This window comes from Epinephelus fuscoguttatus, linkage group LG18 (assembly GCF_011397635.1).
Source record: "Epinephelus fuscoguttatus linkage group LG18, E.fuscoguttatus.final_Chr_v1".
In the NCBI taxonomy this organism is placed as follows: Eukaryota; Metazoa; Chordata; class Actinopteri; order Perciformes; family Serranidae; genus Epinephelus; species Epinephelus fuscoguttatus.
Genome location: NC_064769.1, coordinates 26256991 through 26278755, shown reverse-complemented (window position 1 = coordinate 26278755; position 21765 = coordinate 26256991). Strand labels below are relative to the sequence as shown.

General features: G+C 43.4%; 3 protein-coding genes and 1 pseudogene across 4 annotated transcripts in view; all 4 read right to left on the bottom strand.

The window, feature by feature from the left end:
• LOC125878607 (E3 ubiquitin-protein ligase Midline-1-like) overlaps positions 1–21765 on the bottom strand; it is a 54032-nt gene that overhangs the window by 3494 nt on the left and 28773 nt on the right. The gene's annotated exons all lie outside the window — the stretch shown is intronic.
• On the bottom strand, positions 2174–4611 carry LOC125878606 (tripartite motif-containing protein 16-like). The gene has a single exon (XM_049559916.1). The coding sequence runs from the start codon at positions 3884–3886 to the stop codon at positions 2174–2176; it is 1713 nt and encodes a 570-aa protein (XP_049415873.1). The 5' UTR covers positions 3887–4611.
• On the bottom strand, positions 8234–8952 carry LOC125878613 (E3 ubiquitin/ISG15 ligase TRIM25-like; annotated as a pseudogene).
• Positions 17917–20326, bottom strand: LOC125878611 (tripartite motif-containing protein 16-like). Its single transcript, XM_049559921.1, has one exon. The coding sequence runs from the start codon at positions 20166–20168 to the stop codon at positions 18516–18518; it is 1653 nt and encodes a 550-aa protein (XP_049415878.1). The 5' UTR covers positions 20169–20326; the 3' UTR covers positions 17917–18515.

Below are 21765 nucleotides of genomic sequence, written 5' to 3'. Positions count from 1 at the left end.
TTAGTTAAAATAAACCCTGAATTCATCCAATTAGATGTGAAGATATGCTGGCTCCATACAGCCTTAAATTACTGTTTATTTCAAATGAGTCTTTTGGGTTTGCCTATAGTGATTTTGGGACTGTTTCTGCTTCAATAAAAAGGATCGTACTCTTTAAACAATGGTATATCTCTGTAGGGATTCTTTCCATAGTGTTGTTAGACAAATAGAAAAACAATCAAAGCCTGTCAGTGACAAAAACAACACTTTTAGTGGACATACTCTACTATGCACTCACACTCAATTCTGGACCAATTTCAATTGGGATTGTTGTTCCCATCAGTCGCTTAGACCCAGAAATATGGGACAATGGGGTCAAGGTAGAAAAATACAACTGACTCCTTTTGTCACCATCCCCTGCAGGCTGTTGGGATACTGGGGACATGACCTGGAAACTCAGTTCCAGATGAACAAAGGTGAAGGAAATCACTGTTTTTACAATTCCCACTTAATCTCTCATGTTTGTGTGTGACACTCAGCTGCACCCTGCAGTGCAACATGATGCTACTTTTTCCTAAATCTTTAATAATAAAAGGTTTTCAAGCTTCACCTCTCTGAAGCCAGTAGTAATCTTAAAGTTGCTCTATGCTGCCATCTCGTGGTCTCATTGGATATTACATCTACATCTGTACCTGTGTGCTTAAAAAGACACATGTACCTGACACATCTAGTTGCAGTGGACTGTAACATTGTTTTGTGAAAACAACAAATCACCAAAACATTAACCATTCAAGAAAAACAGACATTTTCAGCTCTGCAACAATGGATTTTTTAGATGATTTATTTAGCTTGAAGCCCAAACACTTTTTTATTCAACCCCCTAACAAATAATTAATGTTTCTGTTTGAGTACAAAATTACTTGAGTCTTTGAACAGAAAATCCCGCACACTGCTCTTTGCTCAGCTTCACAATTCATCAGCAGCACTAACATTTCAGTCCTCCTGGACCTTCATCAAAAGTGTTCAACACCATTATTTTCAACATTGAGCTTTAAATAGAAACTGCCCCACCCATTTCACAGGTGTGGGAGGATTAATCAGCTGTGGGTGTGTTTCTCAATAATTGACAACAGCCTGTGCACCACATGTCACATACCCCACAAACAAAAGAACAAAGGAACAAGAAAAACAAAGGCTAAACCTGGCAACCTCAGGCTCCTTACACAATTAAGGCTATTCACAGGATTATTTACAGAAAATGTTGATCTTATGAATGAGCACATCGACCTTGCAGCTTTCATAGATCATTCACAATGTTCAACATTGTATACTCTTATGCTGTGTATCATAAATTGGTCTTCCTCTCAAAAGAGCAATTTTCCTACGTCAACACCAGGTGTCTCCCTTGGTTTTTAAGTTTGAGTTTATTTCCTTTATTAATCCCCCTGAGGAGAAATTCAATGTTTTCACTCTTGCTTGTCAATTACACACAGGTCCGAAAGACACACATGCACAAACAGGACCTATACATACACAAAGTGGAGAGATGTCAGAGTGAGGGGGCTGCCCTTGGTGAGGTGCCCTGAGCGGTTGGGGGTTCGGTGCTTTGCTCAAGGGCACCTCGGCAGTGCCCAGGAGGTGAACTGGCCCCTCTCCAGCCACCAGTCCACACTCCATATTTTGGTCCGGACGGGGACTCGAAAAGCGACCCTTTGGTTCCCAACCCAAGTCCCTATGAACTGAGCTACTGCCGCCCCAGTGCTTGTTTCCTTCTGTGACAGTAGAGGCCTTTATCACAGTGGACATTTTGGACAGAAAAGCACAGGCGTTCTGTTCATGTGTCCCACATGGACAACTAAAAAAATACACAAGGATTAAAATCTATAAAGCAGAACCAAAGATATTTTTTATTCCACACATTCATAAAAAAATACTTTATCAGTCCATGAGGGAAAAATCAATTTTATTAAATGATCTAATTAATAAATCCTGGATCAGTTTCTCCATTCATTTAATCCACATTAAGTCTGATAAACCAGAATGTCTGCACTGTAGAGGACGAATCAACAATGCTTCACAAGTGATTATCAGTACAGTAACAACTTATCAGTAAGTTGTTCATGTAACAAAGATGGAGAGTAAATTTACTCCCTAAAACTAGTTTCTCAGCCTTTGTCTTGTTTATAACACCTATCTACTTGAGATCACACAATTCAGCAGAGCTATGATAATGATAAACACCAAGTCCAGCACAGAGAGGCTGAGTGAATGTGGTCTGGACTCTGTGGAGGAGAGTCATGGTGTCAGAGACACTGTAGAAGGACAAAATACCTGCAGGGTGATCCAGGTACACTCCCACTCTGGAGGACTGAGGGCCTGAGATGGGAGTGATGATACGGTTATGTCTGAATTGATAATGATTCATCAAACAATATACTGCCCAAGATGTGTCATTTTTCCCAAATGCAGTTTCATATACTGGTGTTTTCCTATGTGCAGATGTGACTGCTACTGAAACTGCAGATCCACTCCACTCCACCTCCCAGTAACATCGTCTAGTCAGACTCTCTCTGCTCAGGACCTGAAGTCTGATGATGTCACTGCGTGAACCTGGTGGAGGAATAACTGGTAAAGATCCTGGCTGATTTTCTGTTGCTCTTCTGTTCCCTCCAGATAATCTGACCCAATTGCCTGCTGTGTTTGGATCCAGTGTGATCTGACGTGAATACTGTAAGAATTCAGCTCTGGTCTTGGGCTGAGGTTGTGTCAGCAAAACATCCACTTCAGTCTTTGTCAGTGAGATTTTGGTCCACACATCACTAACAAAGTCCTGTAGTTTATCTCTGGCCTCTGACACAGCTGCAGTCACATCCTCAAAGTGTCGCACAGGGCGGATATTGATCCGAGATGAGTCTTTAGAGTCAGTGAGATGTGACAGTGAGGGGTAGCTCTGTAGAAACTGGGTGTGGTCCTCTGTGTGTGAGAGCTTCTCCAGCTCAGTGTCTTTCCTCCTCAGATCAGTGATCTCCTGCTGCAGCTTCTCCTGAAGCTCTTTGACTTGTCTAACTTTAGTTTTCTGCTGAGATCTGATGTGCTGCTTCACATCAGATCTTCTTTTCTCAATGAGACGATTCAGGTCTGTGAAGATCTTCTCACTGTCCCTCACTGCTTTATCAGCAGAGTGATTGATAGCCTCCACCTCCTGCTGAAGCACCGTCACATCTTTCTCTCTGTTCTGGATTCTGCGCTGGATGTTTTGTCGACTCACCCCGAGCTCTTTCTGCCTCTCAGTCCGTTCTGTCGAGACAAAGACTGTGTCGTGGCCTTTATGTTCATCCATGCAGCACAGATAACAGATACACTGCTGATCAGTGCGGCAGAAAATCTCAATCACCTTGTTGTGACGAGTACAGATGTTCTCCTGAAGTTTCTCGGAGGGGTCGACCAGCTTGTGTTTTTCAAAGGCAGGGGATTCATAGTGAGGCTGGAGGTGCTGCTCACAGTAAGACACCAGACACTGCAGACAGGACTTGACAGCTTTCAGCTTTCTCCCAGTACAGACATCACAGGCCACATCTTCAGGTCCAGCATAGCAGTGATCAGCTGGAGCAGCTTGGAGTCCTGTCTTCTTCAGTTCCTCCACTAAATCTGCTAACATGGTGTTTTGCACCAGAGCAGGCCTCGGCATGAAGGTGTGTCTGCACTGAGGACAGCTGTGGATTTGCTTCTGATCCTCTTCATCCCAGTAGCTTTTAATACAGTTCATACAGTAGTTGTGTCCACAGGCAATAGTCACAGGATCCTTCAGTAGATCCAGACAGATCGAACAGCAGAGTTTTTCCTGGTCCATCTGAATTCCTCGCTGCGCCATTTCACCTCTCAGAGACAGTGAATGTCTGAAAGGCATTTAGTGCATTCAGTTCATAAGATAGAGGGCTTATCAGATCAGACTTTGATTGGTCCTGGAAGATGAATGGTTTGGACTCGGACTGTGTTTATAGGCCCTGTTTACAACACAGAGCAAAGATCATATTGTACATAAAACTTGATGTGAAAGCAAAATGATTATTGCTGTCAGTATACACCTAAAATATTTTGCAATGATTTATATTGCTGTCATTTCTACACCCAGTTGTCCCAGAAATACAGATTACCTTTGGCTTAGAGAAGCTGTGTGACATTAATACGTTTCAGTTGGCCACAAGTGTAGATTTTGGGGGTGTGCAGTACACAGGCTCCCCTCAATATCTAGAACATGCACTTTTGTTCCCTCAATACAAACAGGAAAGTAGTGGCCAGAAATCGATGCACAACAACCGATGCAGATTTACACAAACTGGTATATAAAAATTTCCTAAAATCAAGAGTTTGATGCTGAAATTAGCTCATGGAGCGCCAAAATCAGCCCTTTCATTTGTGTCGCCCTCAATGTTGAAACAAACTCATCATAACGTAATCAAATCAATATTCTATTTGGTGAACAAGGTGCCCATAACTGCTTGTCGCATTTAGTCTCAAGTCCTTTCGGTAGAGGAAGTAGAGCTGATTAAGAATTCAAAATATAAAGTTTAATCGATGCCATGTGTCCGAAAATAACAAAATCATTATGAAGAGTCTTTAACATTGTTTCATGTGAGATACAATATTTTGTAAGAAAAAAGAAACAAACACGAAAGTACCACACTCTGTTCATGTAATATTTAAAATCACAGCACAGAGAGCTGAACAACAAAGATGGGGAGTAAGGTTCTGAACAAAAAAACGTGTCTGAGGACCTGAGATGGCAGTGAGAACGGTGTTATGTCTAAATGTATAAAAGTTAGGAAATCAATATACTGCCCAAGATGTGCCATTGTTCCCAAATCCACTTTCACATGCTAGTCTTCTTTTACGTGCAGATGTGACTGCTACTGAAACTGTACCACCACTCCACTCCACCTCTCAGTAACATCGTCCAGTCAGACTCTGTCTGCTCAGAACCTGAAACCTGTACATGTCACTGTGCCAATCTGGTTGAGGGGGAAAAACTAATTGTAATGAAGCACTGTAATGACACAAAATATTTCAGTGGGTTCTGAAAATACAGCGACCCTTTAGAGCAGTGGTTCTCAAACTTCTTTCTGTAAATATAAAGTAGTTCAGTGGCCGGCTCTTCAGCTGGACAAAAAGTCTTCCTTTAAACTTCAGCATGGCAGCCTGTCAGTGAAGGAGACAGTCAGATTTGTTCATCATGTCATTTTGTCACCACCAGGTGTCTCCTTTGGTTTTGTTTTCCCTCTGTGACAGTAGAGGCCTTTATCACAGTGGACATTTGGACAGTAGGAAAAGCACAGGTGTTAAAATAACATTAAGAATGCCTCTGTTCTGTTCAAGTGTCCCAGATGGACAACTAAAAAATACAGAAGGATTGAAATCCATGAAGCAGAACCAAAGATGTTTTTATTCCACACATTCATAAAAAAAACACTTTATCAGTCCTTGAGGGAAAAATCAACTTTATTGAATGATCTAATTAATAAATCCTGGTTCAGTTTCTCCATTCATTTAATCCACATTAAGTCTGATAAACCAGAATGTCTGCACTGTAGAGGAAAATCAACAGTGCTTCACAAATGATTATCAGTATAGTCAGTGGTCGAATTGAGGGGGGATGAGGAGGCACGGACATGTGTGCAGGCACGGACGTAATTTCGGGGGGGGGGGGCACAAGGGACATGTCCCCCGCACTTCCCGTATCTGTGCCCTCTGTCCCCTTCACTTTTTACAGCAGTTACAACTGGTCAATTCGTTTTAACATGTGGTAACGTGTTTTTCCGAGCCATCTTTAAACGCACCATGAGTAGACAACGCCAGGCGCATACACATGCTGTCATGTTGTGATCAGAATCAATCTCACAGATGAGATGTGTGTTACAGGGCAGTTCTGCTATGTTCAGCAAACCAGCCAGCAAGAAGCAAAAAACCTTGCACAGTTTCTTCCAAACAAACCGTGTAAGTTGAGTAATGTTGTTGCATGTAGATAATGTTAGCTAAATGATGACTAATTAATAGATGCCAATATATCAAGTTAAGCTAGTTAACAAGAACACTAATGTTAAGGTGTTACGTATGTTAAATGCCTTGCTAGCTAGTTTCATGCTAGGAATAAACCCACTCCTCCTTAATAAGAACGTGTGCTCACTAATGCTTTGCACATATTTGTTTAATCTTTATTGCTACAATATAAAGAGCAGGGTCAGGGAGGAGACAGTGGACCAGAGGCCAGCAAGGATGATCACGTAGGGTCCTCATAGGTGAGGAGAGATTATAACTGGCTGAGAGAAAATATCTATAGCACAAAAGTGACTGTGCGATTAATTTCTACAGCTATGTCACCAATACTATTCCTAATTCTATTTATGAATTGTGCTTTGCACATTTATTATCTACTGTATATTATTGTAATAGACAGAAGAGGGACAGGGAGAAACCAGGCAGGTATCAGGACAGGGACCTGACAGCATCACCAATTATCAGCCCAAGGCTTCACAGGGAAGGAGAAATTATAACTGGCTAAGGAAATGTCTATAGGATAAGAGTGACTCTAAGATTAATTTTCACAGCTATTTTAGAACTAATCTGATTTATACTCTAAAATGTTTTTGTCTGTATTGCAATAGCAATACTACTGCATTATTTGTGTTTTTAAAGGCAGCAGTTATAGGTCATGCCATTTTTCTTTGTCTTGATTAATTTTGCACATCTGTGCTGTCATATTTGATGATGTGTGCACGCATAAAAATCAAAGCTACATTGCATCCCCTTTGTTAAAAATTAACAATTCGACCACTGAGTATAGTAATAATAATTATACATCTTAACTACACTTTTAAAAACTAAACATCAACTATGATCATCTGTGAGCTCAAATCAAACACTTTACACCAAAAAATAGTATATATGTCAATAATTACATGAGTTTATTTCTATATATAAACACTACAATGTTGACATTTTTGATATTTGTTTCCAATTAATCAAATTTTCCCACTATACAAACATTATCTGAAAAAAACCCCATTCAACTCCACAATATTATTTTAGTTAAAAGATTTTAAAAGAAAACCCCCACACTTATAGATTCTGTTCATTTCTGTTCATCTGATATCAAAGTCATGTACATATAATATTTGTTAAACATATATCTACATATACCCACACTGTTTGAGTGACTGTTCAGTGCAGAACCATCACAGCACAGAGAGCTGAACAACAAAGATGGAGAGTAAATTTACTCCCTAAAAGTAGATTCTCAGCCTTTGTCTTGTTTACAACACCTGTCTACTTGGGATCACACAATTCAGCAAAGGAATCATGAGCATAAAGCCCAAGTCCAGCACAGAGAGGCTGAGTGAATGTGGTCTGGACTCTGTGGAGGAGAGTCATGGTGTCAGAGACACTGTAGAAGGACACAATACCTGCAGAGTGATCCAGGTACACTCCCACTCTGGAGGACTGAGGGCCTGAGATGGGAGTGATGATGTTGTTATGTCTGAACTGATAATGATTCATCAAACAATATACTGCCCAAGATGTGTCATTGTTCCCAAATGCAGTTTCATATACTGGTCTTCTATGTGCAAATGTGACTGCAACTGAAACTGTTCCACCACTCCACTCCACCTCCCAGTAACATCGTCCAGTCAGACTCTCTCTGCTCAGGACCTGAAAACAACTGTTGAAAACTAGCATTATAAATGGTTCTTGTCTCACTGTTGCTTTTCTGTTCCCTTCAGATAATTCAAGCCAGCTGCCTGCTGTGTTTGGATCCAGTGTGATCTGACGTGAATACTGTAAGAATTCAGCTCTGGTCTTGGGCTGAGGTTGTGCCAGCAAAACATCCACTTCAGTCTTTGTCAGTGAGATCTCGGTCCACACATCACTAACAAAGTCCTGTAGTTTATCTCTGGCCTCTGACACAGCTGCAGTCACATCCTCAAAGTGTCGCACAGGGCGGATATTGATCCTGGATGAGTCTTCAGAGTCAGTGAGATGTGACAGTGAGGGGTAGCTCTGTAGAAACTGGGTGTGGTCCTCTGTGTGTGAGAGCTTCTCCAGCTCAGTGTCTTTCCTCCTCAGATCAGTGATCTCCTGCTGCAGCTTCTCCTGAAGCTCTTTGACTTGTCTAACTTTAGTTTTCTGCTGAGATCTGATGTGCTGCTTCACATCAGATCTTCTTTTCTCAATGAGACGGATCAGATCTGTGAAGATCTTCTCACTGTCCCTCACTGCTTTATCAGCAGAGTGATTGATAGCCTCCACCTCCTGCTGAAGCGCCGTCACATCTTTCTTTCTGTTCTGGATTCTCTGCTGGATCTTTTGTCGACTCACTCCGAGCTCTTTCTGCCTCTCAGTCCGTTCTGCTGCAGCTGAAATTGTGTCGTGGCCTTTATGTTCATCCATGGAGCACAGATAACAGATACACTGATGATCAGTGCGGCAGAAAATCTCAATGACCTTGTTGTGACAAGTACAGATGTTCTCCTGAAGCTTCTTGGAGGGGCCGACCAGCTTGTGTTTTTCAAAGGCAGGGGATTCATAGTGAGGCTGGAGGTGCTGCTCACAGTAAGACACCAGACACTGCAGACAGGACTTGACAGCTTTCAGCTTTCTCCCAGTACAGACATCACAGGCCACATCTTCAGGTCCGGCATAGCAGTGATCAGCTGGAGCAGCTTGGAGTCCTGTCTTCTTCAGTTCCTCCACTAAATCTGCTAACATGGTGTTTTGCACCAGAGCAGGCCTCGGCATGAAGGTGTGTCTGCACTGAGGACAGCTGTGGATTTGCTTCTGATCCTCTTCATCCCAGTGGCTTTTAATACAGTTCATACAGTAGTTGTGTCCACAGGGAATAGTCATGGGATCCTTCAGTAGATCCAGACAGATCGAACAGCAGAGATTTTCCTGGTCCATCTGAATTCCTCGCTGCGCCATTTCACCTCTCAGAGACAGTGAATGTCAAATAGTTTCACTGTGTCAAACAAGGAAGAAACTGGGAACTGATCTAAACCAAATCTGAGCTCCCTTTCTTCATGTTCACTCACTGATATTTACTGAATGGGTCGTGAGAGCACCTGCTTATCACAGCATCTTGGTTTCACCCATCGATAAACTTGCATACCTGCTAAGGGTGGAGGACGCAAGAAACTCGTGGACTGAACAGGACTGGCTGCACTTGAGAGCGGGGCGAGGAAAGAAGGTGTGGTCACAGGTGCAGCATTTAACTGGCAGTTCACTTAAAAAGGACAGTATCACGAAAAATAAGAAATTGCTAAAAGTCTGAATAAACACTACTGAAACACTAAAACAAAAAAAAGGATGGTTAGTTACAGTAAAACAAGTCTGGCAAGCTGCCTTGTGTCTGTGTCTTCATCCTTGCCCTGTGTTACTCCCTGTTCTCCAGCTTGCTCACTTTTCGCATGCACACTGCCTGAGCTTTACAACCTGGTGACTGACAGGAGAACCACACCTCTGCATGCTGTACGCTGGGGGAGATAGGAACACAATCAGTGATCACATGATACACATGTCCTCACCTGGACCACAGACAGGTGTACGGCTGCTCCCCAGTGTCATAATATCCCCCGGGGCTCGTACTGTCGCGGCCATGTCTGTCTCTCCATGCATCCCTCTCTCTGCTCCGCCTCTGTCCATCTGTGTGGCCCCCCTTTTATGTTTGTTTTTAAGTTTGCTTTGTCCATTCTGGGCTACTGTATGGAGGTGACATGGTGATCTTGCTGACGAGGACCAGCTCCCTTTGTAGATATAAACATCTCTTTCTAAGGTAACAAATCACAACAATAATTATTTTTGAGTTCTTATACACTAAAGACAACATATCTATTATATTATTTTCCATTTCTGCCAATATATCCCTCTAAATCCTTCACACTGCACCTTTAAGTGCATAAAGAAATGCTTGCACACACAGTTATCTTGATCACTTGAGCCTGTGTTGAATATGCCTGATTGCATGAACTTTAATTGACCTTTCTGGAGATGCTTGAGCCCTGACTGACTTGTTAGGTTCATTCAAGTCAGGTTTTGGATTTAAATCCTCACTTTTCTTAACATGCTATGGAACAGGCCTCTGGCTTTGAACTCCTCAGATCCTCTAGGGTGGCCGGCTCTTAAGCTGGACAAAAAGTGGGAGTCACACTAGTAAATTAACAAATAAATCAAACCAGTCATACAAATAGAAAGGATGAATCAATAGAGTCAGCAGTGTAGGTAGTGGATGAGTGACAGCCAGAGTCGGGTAAGGGTTACTTTAAAAGTAATTAAAGTACTTTATTGCGTCACTTTTTTTAAAAAAAAAAAGTAACCAGTTACTTTACTGCGTTACTCCCTGAGTAGAGTAACTCAAGTACTTTAAAAGTACTTCCAACGTTACTCCCTGAGAAAAGTAACTCAAGCACTTTTAAACTACTTTTGAGTATTCTACATTTCCTATTGGGCAATGGACCAAAGGGCGCTAAGCCTACATTTTTTTGTCTCCAAAATTAAAGTTATGGACCACTTGTCCTTCACTGAGATCCAATCCTCCCATCACAGCCGTCACTTTGACCAGTAGAAACACAGAACGATCTGCTGCCGTAGACAACTGTATGACAACAACACCCCAGCGTTTTTAATATTTCCTCTAGGGATGTTACCACACAGAGTAAAAGGGGGAAATGATGGTGGTGTGAAACAGCAGAGGCACTTTGTCAACCCGCTGAGTTAACGTTACTGTCATCAGCATCAAGCTAGCAAACAACGGTACATCCTCACGGTCGGACATAAAGTAATAACATTAACAAATAGCGGCGGGGCTTTTACTCACCACAACTGCAGAGGCTCCCGGCTTCATTTGAAACAAACTACATTATAGACGCCCCGTTATTTATTAATCCCTCTGTGTGTTTACATATTTACTTTTAATCCGCTCCGTTGTCTTTGTAAAGTTAACATATCGCACTGTCATTTCAAACTCAACACTTGTTTCAAATTAAAAGCCCCTTATAACCTCGGCTGAGAGAATTCCTCCATTTTCTAAATAGGCTTTTATTCTGAAATGTTTGTAAGAACTTGGTTGTGGAAGATACAGTAGCTTGATGTTTACATATGGCACTTCAAATGTAGCTCCTGCCATCTGCTTTTAGGTGACTACAACAACATGTCGGCTGGCACATGAACAGACACAATGACTGAAATAATAGCCCAGTAAAAGTAATAAAAACAGGACAAGAATAACCCGATGACATCACACACGCCATGAAAGACGACCGGGGATAATTGGTGAGTACCAGCAGCGTGTAGCATGTCATGTCTGTGTCAAGTCACGGCACGATTTTATGACTCCACAATCGTGTAATGTGACATAGTGACTTTCAGAACGGGCAGAAAAGTCGTGTAGTTTGCACCAGGCATAATGCAAGTCCTGAGTCTGACCTGTCAGCGAATTGAATTTAAAATCCTACTGTTAACTTATAAAGCTCTAAATGGTCAAGCTCCGTCATATCTTAGAGAGCTCATAGCGCCTTATTATCCCACCAGAACACTGCGCTCTGAGAACGCAGGGTTACTCGTGGTCCCTAAAGTCTCCAAAAGTAGATCAGGAGCCAGAGCCTTTAGCTATCAGGCTCCTCTCCTGTGGAATCATCTTCCTGTTACGGTCCGGGAGGCAGACACCGTCTCCACATTTAAGACTAGACTTAAGACTTTCCTCTTTGATAAAGCTTATAGTTAGGGCCGGCTCAGGCTTGCCCTGTACCAGCCCCTAGTTAGGCTGACTTAGGCCTAGTCTGCCGGAGGACCCCCCTATAATACACTGGGCTCCTTCTCTCTCTCTCTCTCTCTCTCTCTCTCTCGTATCCTAATACTGCATCTTGCTAACTCGGCCATTCTGGATGTCACTAACTCAGCTTCTTCTCCAGAGCCTTTGTGCTCCACTGTCTCTCAGATTAACTCATATTGCAGCGGTGCCTGGACAGCGTGACGTGTGTGGTTGTGCTGCTGCCGTGGTCCTGCCAGATGCCTCCTGCTTTATTATGCTGATCTGTTCTGTACGACATCTATTGCACGTCTGTCCGTCCTGGAAGAGGGATCCCTCCTCAGTTGCTCTTCCTGAGGTGTCTACCGTTTTTTCCCCCCGTTAAAGGGTTTTTTTGGGGGAGTTTTTCCTTATCCGCTGTGAGGGTCCTAAGGACAGAGGGATGTTGTATGCTGTAAAGCCCTGTGAGGGGATCTCACTGACAAAGACTGAAATGGATGTTTTGCTGGCACAACCTCAGCCCAAGACCAGAGCTGAATTCTTACAGTATTTACGTCAGATCCAGAGTTGGATATAACACGTTACAAAGTAACGTGGCACTATAAGCTCTCTAAGATATGACGGAGCTTGACCATTTAGAGCTTTATAAGTTAACAGTAGGATTTTAAATTCAATTCTGGATTTTACAGGGAGCCAGTGCAGAGAAGCAAAAAACATGATCTTGTTTCTTAGTTCCTGTTAGTACACGTGCTGCTGCATTCTGAATTAGCTGGAGAGTTTTTAAGGACTTACTAGAGCTACCTGATAATAGAGAGTTACAGTAATCCAGCCTTGAGGTAACAAAAGCGTGGACCAATTTTTCTGCATCTTTTCGGATCAGGGTAGGCCTAATTTTCGCAATATTACGCAGATGAAAAAATGCAGTCTGTGAGGTTTGTTTTAAATGAGAATTAAAAGACAAATCTTTGACAAACTCCGAGGTTTCTTACGGTAGTGCTAGAGGCCAGAGCACTGCCATCTAGAGAAACTATGTCATCAGATAGAGAGTCTCTGAGTTGTTTGGGGCCAAGAACAATAGCTTCAGTTTTGTCTGAATTTAACATCAGGAAATTGTTGCTCATCCAGGTTTTTATCTCTTTAAAAGGCAGTTATGGAGTTTAGTTAATTGATAACTTTCTTCTGGCTTCATCGATAAATACAACTGTGTATCATCTGCATAACGATGGAAATTTATAGAGTGATTTCTAATGATGTTACCTAAAGGAAGCATATATAGAATAAATAGGATTGGTCCGAGCACAGAACCTTGCAGAACTCCAAAACAAACTTTAGTACGTAAGGATGATTCATTATGAACATCAACAAACTGAAAACGATCAGATAAATAAGATTTAAACCAGCTTAGTGCAGAACCTTTTAGGCCAATTAAGTGATCCAGTCTCTGCAGTAGAATTTGATGGTCAATAGTGTCAAACGCTGCACTAAGATCTCATAAAACAAGTACAGAGACAAGTCTTTTGTCTGAAGCAATCAGAAGGTCATTTGTAATTTTAATTAGTGCTGTCTCAGTGCAATGATGCACTCTAAATCCTGACTGAAATTCCTCAAATAAATTATTATCATGGAGAAAATCACACAGCTGGTCTGCGACTACTTTCTCAAGGATCTTTGACATAAAGGGAAGATTAGATATTGGTCTATAGTTGGCTAACACCTCTGGATCCAGGGTGGGCTTTTTTTAGTAGAGGTTTAATTACAGCTACCTTAAAAGACTGTGGTACATAGCCTGTTAATAAGGATATATTGATCATATCTAATATATGAGTGTTAACTAAAGGTAAGACCTCCTTAAGTAGCCTAGTTGGGATGGGGTCTAAGATACACGTTGATGATTTAGATGAAGAAATCACTGCGGTCAATTCTTGAAGAGAAATTGGGGAGAAGCAATCTAAATATATATTAGGTCTTACAGCTGTGTTTGAGGTTAGATAGGTACTATCTGAGGGCAGGAGGTCATGAATTTTGCCTCTAATAGTTAGAATTTTGTCATTAAAAAAGTTCATAAAATCATTACTTCTAAGGGCTAAGGGAATACAAGGCTCAATAGAGCTTTGACTCTCAGTCAGCCTGGCTACAGTGCTGAAAAGAAACCTGGGGTTATTCTTGTTTTCTTCTGTTAATGCTGAGTAATAGTTTGCTCTGGCAGAGGCCCCTCTTATACGTTTTGAGACTGTCTGCCCAGATTAAACGAGATTCTTCCAGTTTGGTTAATCGCCAATTCCTTTCAAACTTTTGTGATATTTGTTTTAACTTACGGGTTTGAGAGTTATACCAAGGAGCGAACTTTCTTTGCTTTGTTAACTTCTTTTTAAGATGAGCTACAGAGTCGAATGTTGTTCGCAGTGAGCCTACGGTGCTATCAACAAAATGATCAATTCGGGAGAGGTTAAAGTCGGTACGGGAAACCTCTGTTACTGAAGGACTTGGTATTGAATTTAACGACGGAGTAATCATTTCCTTAAATTTTGCGACAGCACTATCTGATAAACATCTAGTATAGTAACTGTTGCTGAGTGGCGTGTAATCGAGTAAAAAGAAATCAAAAGTAATCAGATAATGATCTGATAGCGAGGGATTCTGTGGAAAGACTGTTAGGTTTTCAATTTCAATTCCATACGTCAGAACTAGATCGAGGGTATGGTTAAAACAGTGAGTGGGTTCGTGTACACCCTGACTGAAGCCAATGGAGTCTAATAATGAGATAAACGCGGTAGCCAGGGAGTCATTATCAACGTCGACACGAATGTTAAAATCGACTACAATAATAACTTTAACTGATTTAAGAACTAGACTGGATAAAAACTCTGAGAATTCAGATACAAATTCAGAATACGGGCCAGGAGCACGGTACACTATAACAAATAAAAGTGGCTGCAAGGTTTTCCAGGTCGGATATAGAAGACTAAGAACGAGGCTTTCAAATGAATTATAATCTAGTTCAGGTTTAGGGCTGATTAACAGACTAGAGTTAAAAATGGCTGCAACTCCCCCGCCTTGGCCGCTGCCTCGAGGAGTGTGGGTATTATTATGACTGGAAGGACTGGACTCATTTAGACTAACATATTCATCTTGACACAGCCAGGTTTCAGTGAGACTGAGTAAATCAATATGATTATCTGATATTAATTTGTTTAATATCAGATAATCCTCCGAGAACCGTCACCTTATCGTGGTGGAGAAGTTTGAGTGCCCTAATGACCCTAGGAGCTATGCTGTCGGGGGCATTTTGCCCCTGGTAGGGTTTCCCATGGCAGATTGGTTCTGGGCAAAGGGTCAGACGAAGAACGGTTCAGAAGACCCTTCATGATGGATACAAACAAGGACACATGTACCCGGCCCGGAGGGTTACTGGGGCCCCGCCCTGGAGGCAGGCCTGGGGTTGGAGCCCGTGGGCGAGCGCCTGGTGGTCGGGCCTTCGCCCATGGGGTCCGGCCGGGCACCCGCAGAGGGATCCAGAAGGGTTCGGTGCAATGTGGATTGGGCAGCAGACCAAGGCGGGGGCCTTGGCGGTCTGATCCTCGGTTACAGAAGTTGGCTCTTGGGACATGGAATGTCACCTCTCTGGCGGGGAAGGAGCCGGAGCTTGTGGAAGAGGTTGAGTGCTACCGGCTAGATATAGTCGGCCTCACCTCGACACATAGTTCCGGCTCTGGAACCCTAGTCCTTGAGAGGGGTTGGATTCTCTCCTTCGCTGGAGTTGCTCCAGGTGAGAGGCGGAGGGCTGGGGTGGGCTTTCTGATAGCCCCCAGACTCTCTGCCTGTACGTTGGGGTTTACCCCGGTAGACAAAAAGGTTGCTTCCCTGCGCCTTCGGGTCGGGGAACGGGTCCTGACTGTTGTCTGTGCTTATGCACCGAACAACAGTTCAGAGTACCCACCCTTTTTGGAGTCCCTGGGACGGGTGCTGGACAGTGCCCTGACCGGGGACTCCATTGTTCTGTTGGGGGACTTCAACGCTCACATGGGCAATGACAGCGGGAACTGGAGGGGTGTGATTGGGAGGAACGGCCTGCCCGATCTGAACCCGAGTGGTGTTCAGTTACTGGACTTCTGTGCGGGTCGCAGTTTGGCCATAACTAACACCATGTTCAAACATAAGGATGTCCATCGGTGCACGTGGCACCAGGACAGCCTAGGTCGCAGGTCAATGATCGACTTTGTAGTCGTATCATTTGACCTGCGGCCATATGTTCTGGACACTCAGGTGAAGAGAGGAGCAGAGCTGTCAACTGATCACCACCTAGTGGTGAGTTGGATCAGATGGTGGGGGAAGACGCTGCGCAGACCTGGCAGTGAGGGTCTGCTGGGAACACCTGGTGGAAGTACCTGTCCAGATGACCTTCAACTCCCACCTCTGGGAGAGCTTCGACCGCGTCCCGAGGGCAGAGAGGGACATTGAGTCCGAATGGGCCTTGTTCCGCTCTGCCATTGTCGAGGTGGCGGTTGCGAGCTGTGGCCGCAAGGCCGCTGGGGCCAGTCGTGACAGTAATCCCCAAACCCGCTGGTGGTCACCAGAGGTGAGGGGAACCGTCAGGCTGAAGGAGGAGGCCTACAGGGCATGGTTGGTCTGTGGGTCTCCGGAAGCAGCTGACGGGTACCGGCGGGCCAAGCGGCAAAAACTCGGGCGTGGGAGGAGTTTGGTGAGGCCATGGAGGAAGACTATCGATTGGCTCCAAAGAGGTTCTGGCAAACCGTCCGGCGCCTCAGAGGGGGAAGATGGCAACTTGCTCACACTGTTTACAGTGGGGGTGGGGAGCTGCTGACGTCAACTGGGGACATTGTCGGGTGGTGGAAGGAATACTTTGAGGAGCTCCTCAATCCCACCAACACATATTCCAGTGAGGAAACAGAGACGAGGGTCTCGGGGGCGGGTCGTCCAATTTCTGGGGCAGAAGTTGCTGAGGTAGTGAAACAACTCCGAAGTGGCGGAGCCCCGGGGGTGGATGAGATTCGTCCTGGATATCTCAAGGCTCTGGATGTTGTAGGGCTGTCCTGGCTGACACGCCTCTGCAGCATTGCGTGGACATCGGGGGCAGTGCCTCTGGAATGGCAGACCGGGGTGGTGGTCCCCATTTTCAAGAAAGGGGACCAGAGTGTGTGTTCCAACTACAGGGGGATCACACTCCTCAGCCTACCCGGTAAGGTCTACTCCAGGGTGCTGGAGAAGAGGGTCCGGTCGATAGTTGAACCTCAGATTGAGGAGGAGCAATGTGGTTTTCGTCCCGGACGCGGAACCGTGGACCAGCTCTTTACCCTCACCAGGGTGCTGGAGGGGGCATGGGAGTTTGATATTCCTCCTGATACTGAGGGTATTTTATTGGTTCTGTTTTCACTCTTTTTCACTTCTCTCTCTGTGTTTCCAGCTGTATTGCTGCTACGTTTCAACAACAAATCCAATTACTTGATTTTCGTCCGTCATCCAATGTCAAAACTGGCGTCCCACTCACAGTGAACAAATGTAAATGTGATTGCATTTGTTGCAGTTGACAGTTTATGGCAGCCAATGATTTCACTAAAAACAGGGCCACTGAGTTTAAAATGTAGTTTATCAAACTTACATTTGCATTTTCTCATTGAACTTATAGTATCATTATTTTAGAACTTATTCATGCAGTACTCCAAAGTACCTCTAGGGGTAGCCATACCACCATTACAGAAACACTGCTTTAGTGCAACTACCCATTGCAGCTTTTCTGTGGTGGTTTTGTTCCAGAGTGCTGTGAGTGATCAGAAAGCCCAAAGTGCCACTTTATGTTTTCTGTGTCATAAAGTCTTCCTTTAAACTTCAGCATGGCAGCCTGTCAGTGAAGGAGACAGTCAGATTTGTTCATCATGTCATTTTGTCACCACTAGGTGTCTCCCTTGGTTTTGTTTTCCCTCTGTGACAGTAGAGGCCTTTATCACAGTGGACATTTGGACAGTAGGAACAGCACAGGTGTTAAAATAACATTAAGAATGCCTCTGTTCTGTTCAAGTGTCCCAGATGGACAATTAAAAAATACAGAAGGATTGAAATCCATGAAGCAGAACCAAAGATATTTTTTATTCCACACATTCATAAAAAATACTTTATCAGTCCTTGAGGGAAAAATCAACTTTATTAAATGATCTAATTAATAAATCCTGGATCAGTTTCTCCATTCATTTAATCCACATTAAGTCTGATAAACCAGAATGTCTGCACTGTAGAGGAAAATCAACAATGCTTCACAAGTGATTATCAGTATAGTAACAATAATTATACATCTTAACTACACTTTTAAAAAATAAACATCAACTATGATCAACTGTGAGCTCAAATCAAACACTTTACAGCACAAAAATCGTATATATGTCAATAATTACATGAGTTTATTTCTATATATAAACACTCTAAAATACATAGCTGTCTAATTTAAATTTTTGTTTCCAATTAATCAAAGTTTTCCACTGTACAAACATTATTGAAAAAAAAATTTAAGCTCGACAATATTATTTTACTTAATAGATTTTAAAAGAAACCCCCACACTTATAGATTCTGTTAATTTCTGATCATCTGATATTTAAGTTCTATACATATATGCTTGATATACATATATCTTCATATACCCACACTGTTTGAGTGACTGTTCAGTGCAAAACCACTTTGCACTTTACTACCTAAAAGTAGATTCTCAGCCGTTGTCTTGTTTATAACACCTGTCTACTTGAGATCACACAATTCAGCAGAGGAATCATAACCATAAACACCAAGTCCAGCACAGAGAGGCTGAGTGAATGTGGTCTGGACTCTGTGGAGGAGAGTCATGGTGTCAGAGACGCTGTAGAAGGACAAAATACCTGCAGGGTGATCCAGGTACACTCCCACTCTGGAGGACTGAGGGCCTGAGATGGAAGTGATGATACTGTTATGTCTGAATTTATAAGAATCACTCAAACAATATACTGCCCAAGATGTGTCATTGTTCCCAAATCCAGTATCACATACTGGTCTTCTATGTGCAAATGTGACTGCAGCTGAAACTGTTCCACCACTCAACTCCACCTCCCAGTAACATCGTCCAGTCAGACTCTTTCTGCTCAGGACCTGACAACGACTGTCGAAAACTAGCAATAAAAATGGTGCTTGTCTCACTGTTGCTTTTCTGTTCCCTTCAGATAATTCAAGCCATCTGTCTGCTGTGTTTGGATCCAGTGTGATCTGACGTGAATACTGTAAGAATTCAGCTCTGGTCTTGGGCTGAGGTTGTGCCAGCAAAACATCCACTTTAGTCTTTGTCAGTGAGATCTTGGTCCACACATCACTAACAAAGTCCTGTAGTTTATCTCTGGCCTCTGACACAGCTGCAGTCACATCCTCAAAGTGTCGCACAGGGCGGATATTGATCCTGGATGAGTCTTCAGAGTCAGTGAGATGTGACAGTGAGGGGTAGCTCTGTAGAAACTGGGTGTGGTCCTCTGTGTGTGAGAGCTTCTCCAGCTCAGTGTCTTTCCTCCTCAGATCAGTGATCTCCTGCTGCAGCTTCTCCTGAAGCTCTTTGACTTGTCTAACTTCAGTTTTCTGCTGAGATCTGATGTGCTGCTTCACATCAGATCTTCTTTTCTCAATGAGACGGATCAGATCTGTGAAGATCTTCTCACTGTCCCTCACTGCTTTATCAGCAGAGTGATTGATAGCCTCCACCTCCTGCTGAAGCACCGTCACATCTTTCTCTCTGTTCTGGATTCTCTGCTGGATGTTTTGTCGACTCACCCCGAGCTCTTTCTGCCTCTCAGTCCGTTCTGCTGCAGCTGAAACTGTGTCGTGGCCTTTATGTTCATCCATGCAGCACAGATAACAGATACACTGCTGATCAGTGCGACAGAAAATCTCAATCACCTTGTTGTGACGAGTACAGATGTTCTCCTGAAGCTTCTTGGAGGGGCCGACCAGCTTGTGTTTTTCAAAGGCAGGGGATTCATAGTGAGGCTGGAGGTGCTGCTCACAGTAAGACACCAGACACTGCAGACAGGACTTGACAGCTTTCAGCTTTCTCCCAGTACAGAAATCACAGGCCACATCTTCAGGTCCGGCATAGCAGTGATCAGCTGGAGCAGCTTGGAGTCCTGTCTTCTTCAGTTCCTCCACTAAATCTGCAAACATGGTGTTTTTCACAAGAGCAGGCCTCGGCATGAAGGTGTGTCTGCACTGAGGACAGCTGTGGATTTGCTTCTGATCCTCTTCATCCCAGTGGCTTTTAATACAGCTCATACAGTAGTTGTGTCCACAGGGAATAGTGACAGGATCCTTCAGTAGATCCAGACAGATCGAACAGCAGAGTTTTTCTTGGTTCATCTGAATTCCTCGCTGTGCCATTTCACCTCTCAGAGACAGTAAATGTCAAATAGTTTCACTTTGTCAAACACGGAAGAAGCTGGGAACCGAACCAAACCAAAACGGAGTTCCCCTTCCTTCATGATCACTCACTGATATGCAGTGAATGCAACTTGAGAGCTCTTGCACATCACAGGATGTTGTTTACACGCATCTCTAAACTTCATCATGGTTCAGGGTGGAGGAAACAGGAAAGACGTGGACTGAACAGACATGGCTGTACTGGAGAGCGGGGAGAGGAAAGCAAAATGTGTATCGCTCTCAGTATACCACAAAAACTTCCTGCAATGATAAATAGTGCCACTACCTCTGCAGCCAGTCCTCTTAGGAGTATAGTTCAAAGTTGTTCCACAGGCAAATAGTTCAACTGTTCCTTCACCAGCCAGGAGAGGCCACAACAACCTCTGAATTATTTTCTTGATTTTACGGTGACTGCACTTCGTTTGTGAGCAGCATGTTGATAAGACCGATAGCCCATTACCAAATTAGTGAGACGCTTGGATTAAAGGGGGAAATGGAATCGAAACGTCCTTGTTTTATACCTGTAGTGCTTTTTATTAATGTAGACTGATTTGCTTTGAGCTGCCGAGTGTCACACATCCTTACTTTTAGATAGTTTAACTATTCCTAAAATTATCCCTGAGGACCAGTCGCAGTTGGAAAGAGCAATGAGAGCAAAGTAAGAGAATATAACACATGCTTCCTCTTACAAATTAGAAGTTGAATCAATTGGCAACAAACACAGCATTGTTTAATCCACTATACTCAGCGATTTGCTTTTCCAAGCTTGTTTTTGCCACTGACAGACTCAGATTGTTATTGTCCATATCTGACAACATTATGGAAAGGATTCCTACAGAGACACACTTTTTGTTCAACCAGAAACAACCTGGAAATCACCATCGCCAAACCCAGACTCCTGATAAATAAACTAATGCAGTCAGGAACAATTTAGTTAAATAAAACTTCATTTCCGTTTGCAGTTTTATATTTGGCGGTATGGCTCTGCTCTGGGGCCTCTCTGCCTTTCCTAGGACCCACGCAGAAAACCTCCTCCATGTGCCTACATGGAAAGCCTATGACAAAGAGAGCACTCCGCCCTGCCCTTCCATGCGTCGACATCAAAAGCCGAAGGCAGGGACAGCAGCAGCAATGACCCCACAGGAACAGAACAGAGCAGCATCAATGATCAACAGAAATGACACTGGTAAGTCAGACACAACATGAAAAGGAGGAGCTGGGGTGGAGGCAGGTTGCAAAGCAGCTTGCAGAAGAAGCAGCAACAGTAGGCAGGCCAGAGCAGTTTAAAGAGACAAAAGATCTATCAGCTGACTCCCTTCCATCAATCAGCTGCTCCATCAGTTGACTGGGTTGTTTGAGATCAGCTGATGTAGCTGGGATGTGAGCTGAGCTTCACATCATGTCCTGACTGAACTAACGCTATGCTCAATTTTTATCATCATAAAACACACTTCATTCAAAGTCAATAACAAAATAAAACTCACAGAGCTGTCTTCCCTCATCTTATCACTGTTCCAACTATCAGCAACTCTGGTTTGGTTAAAATAAACCCTGAATT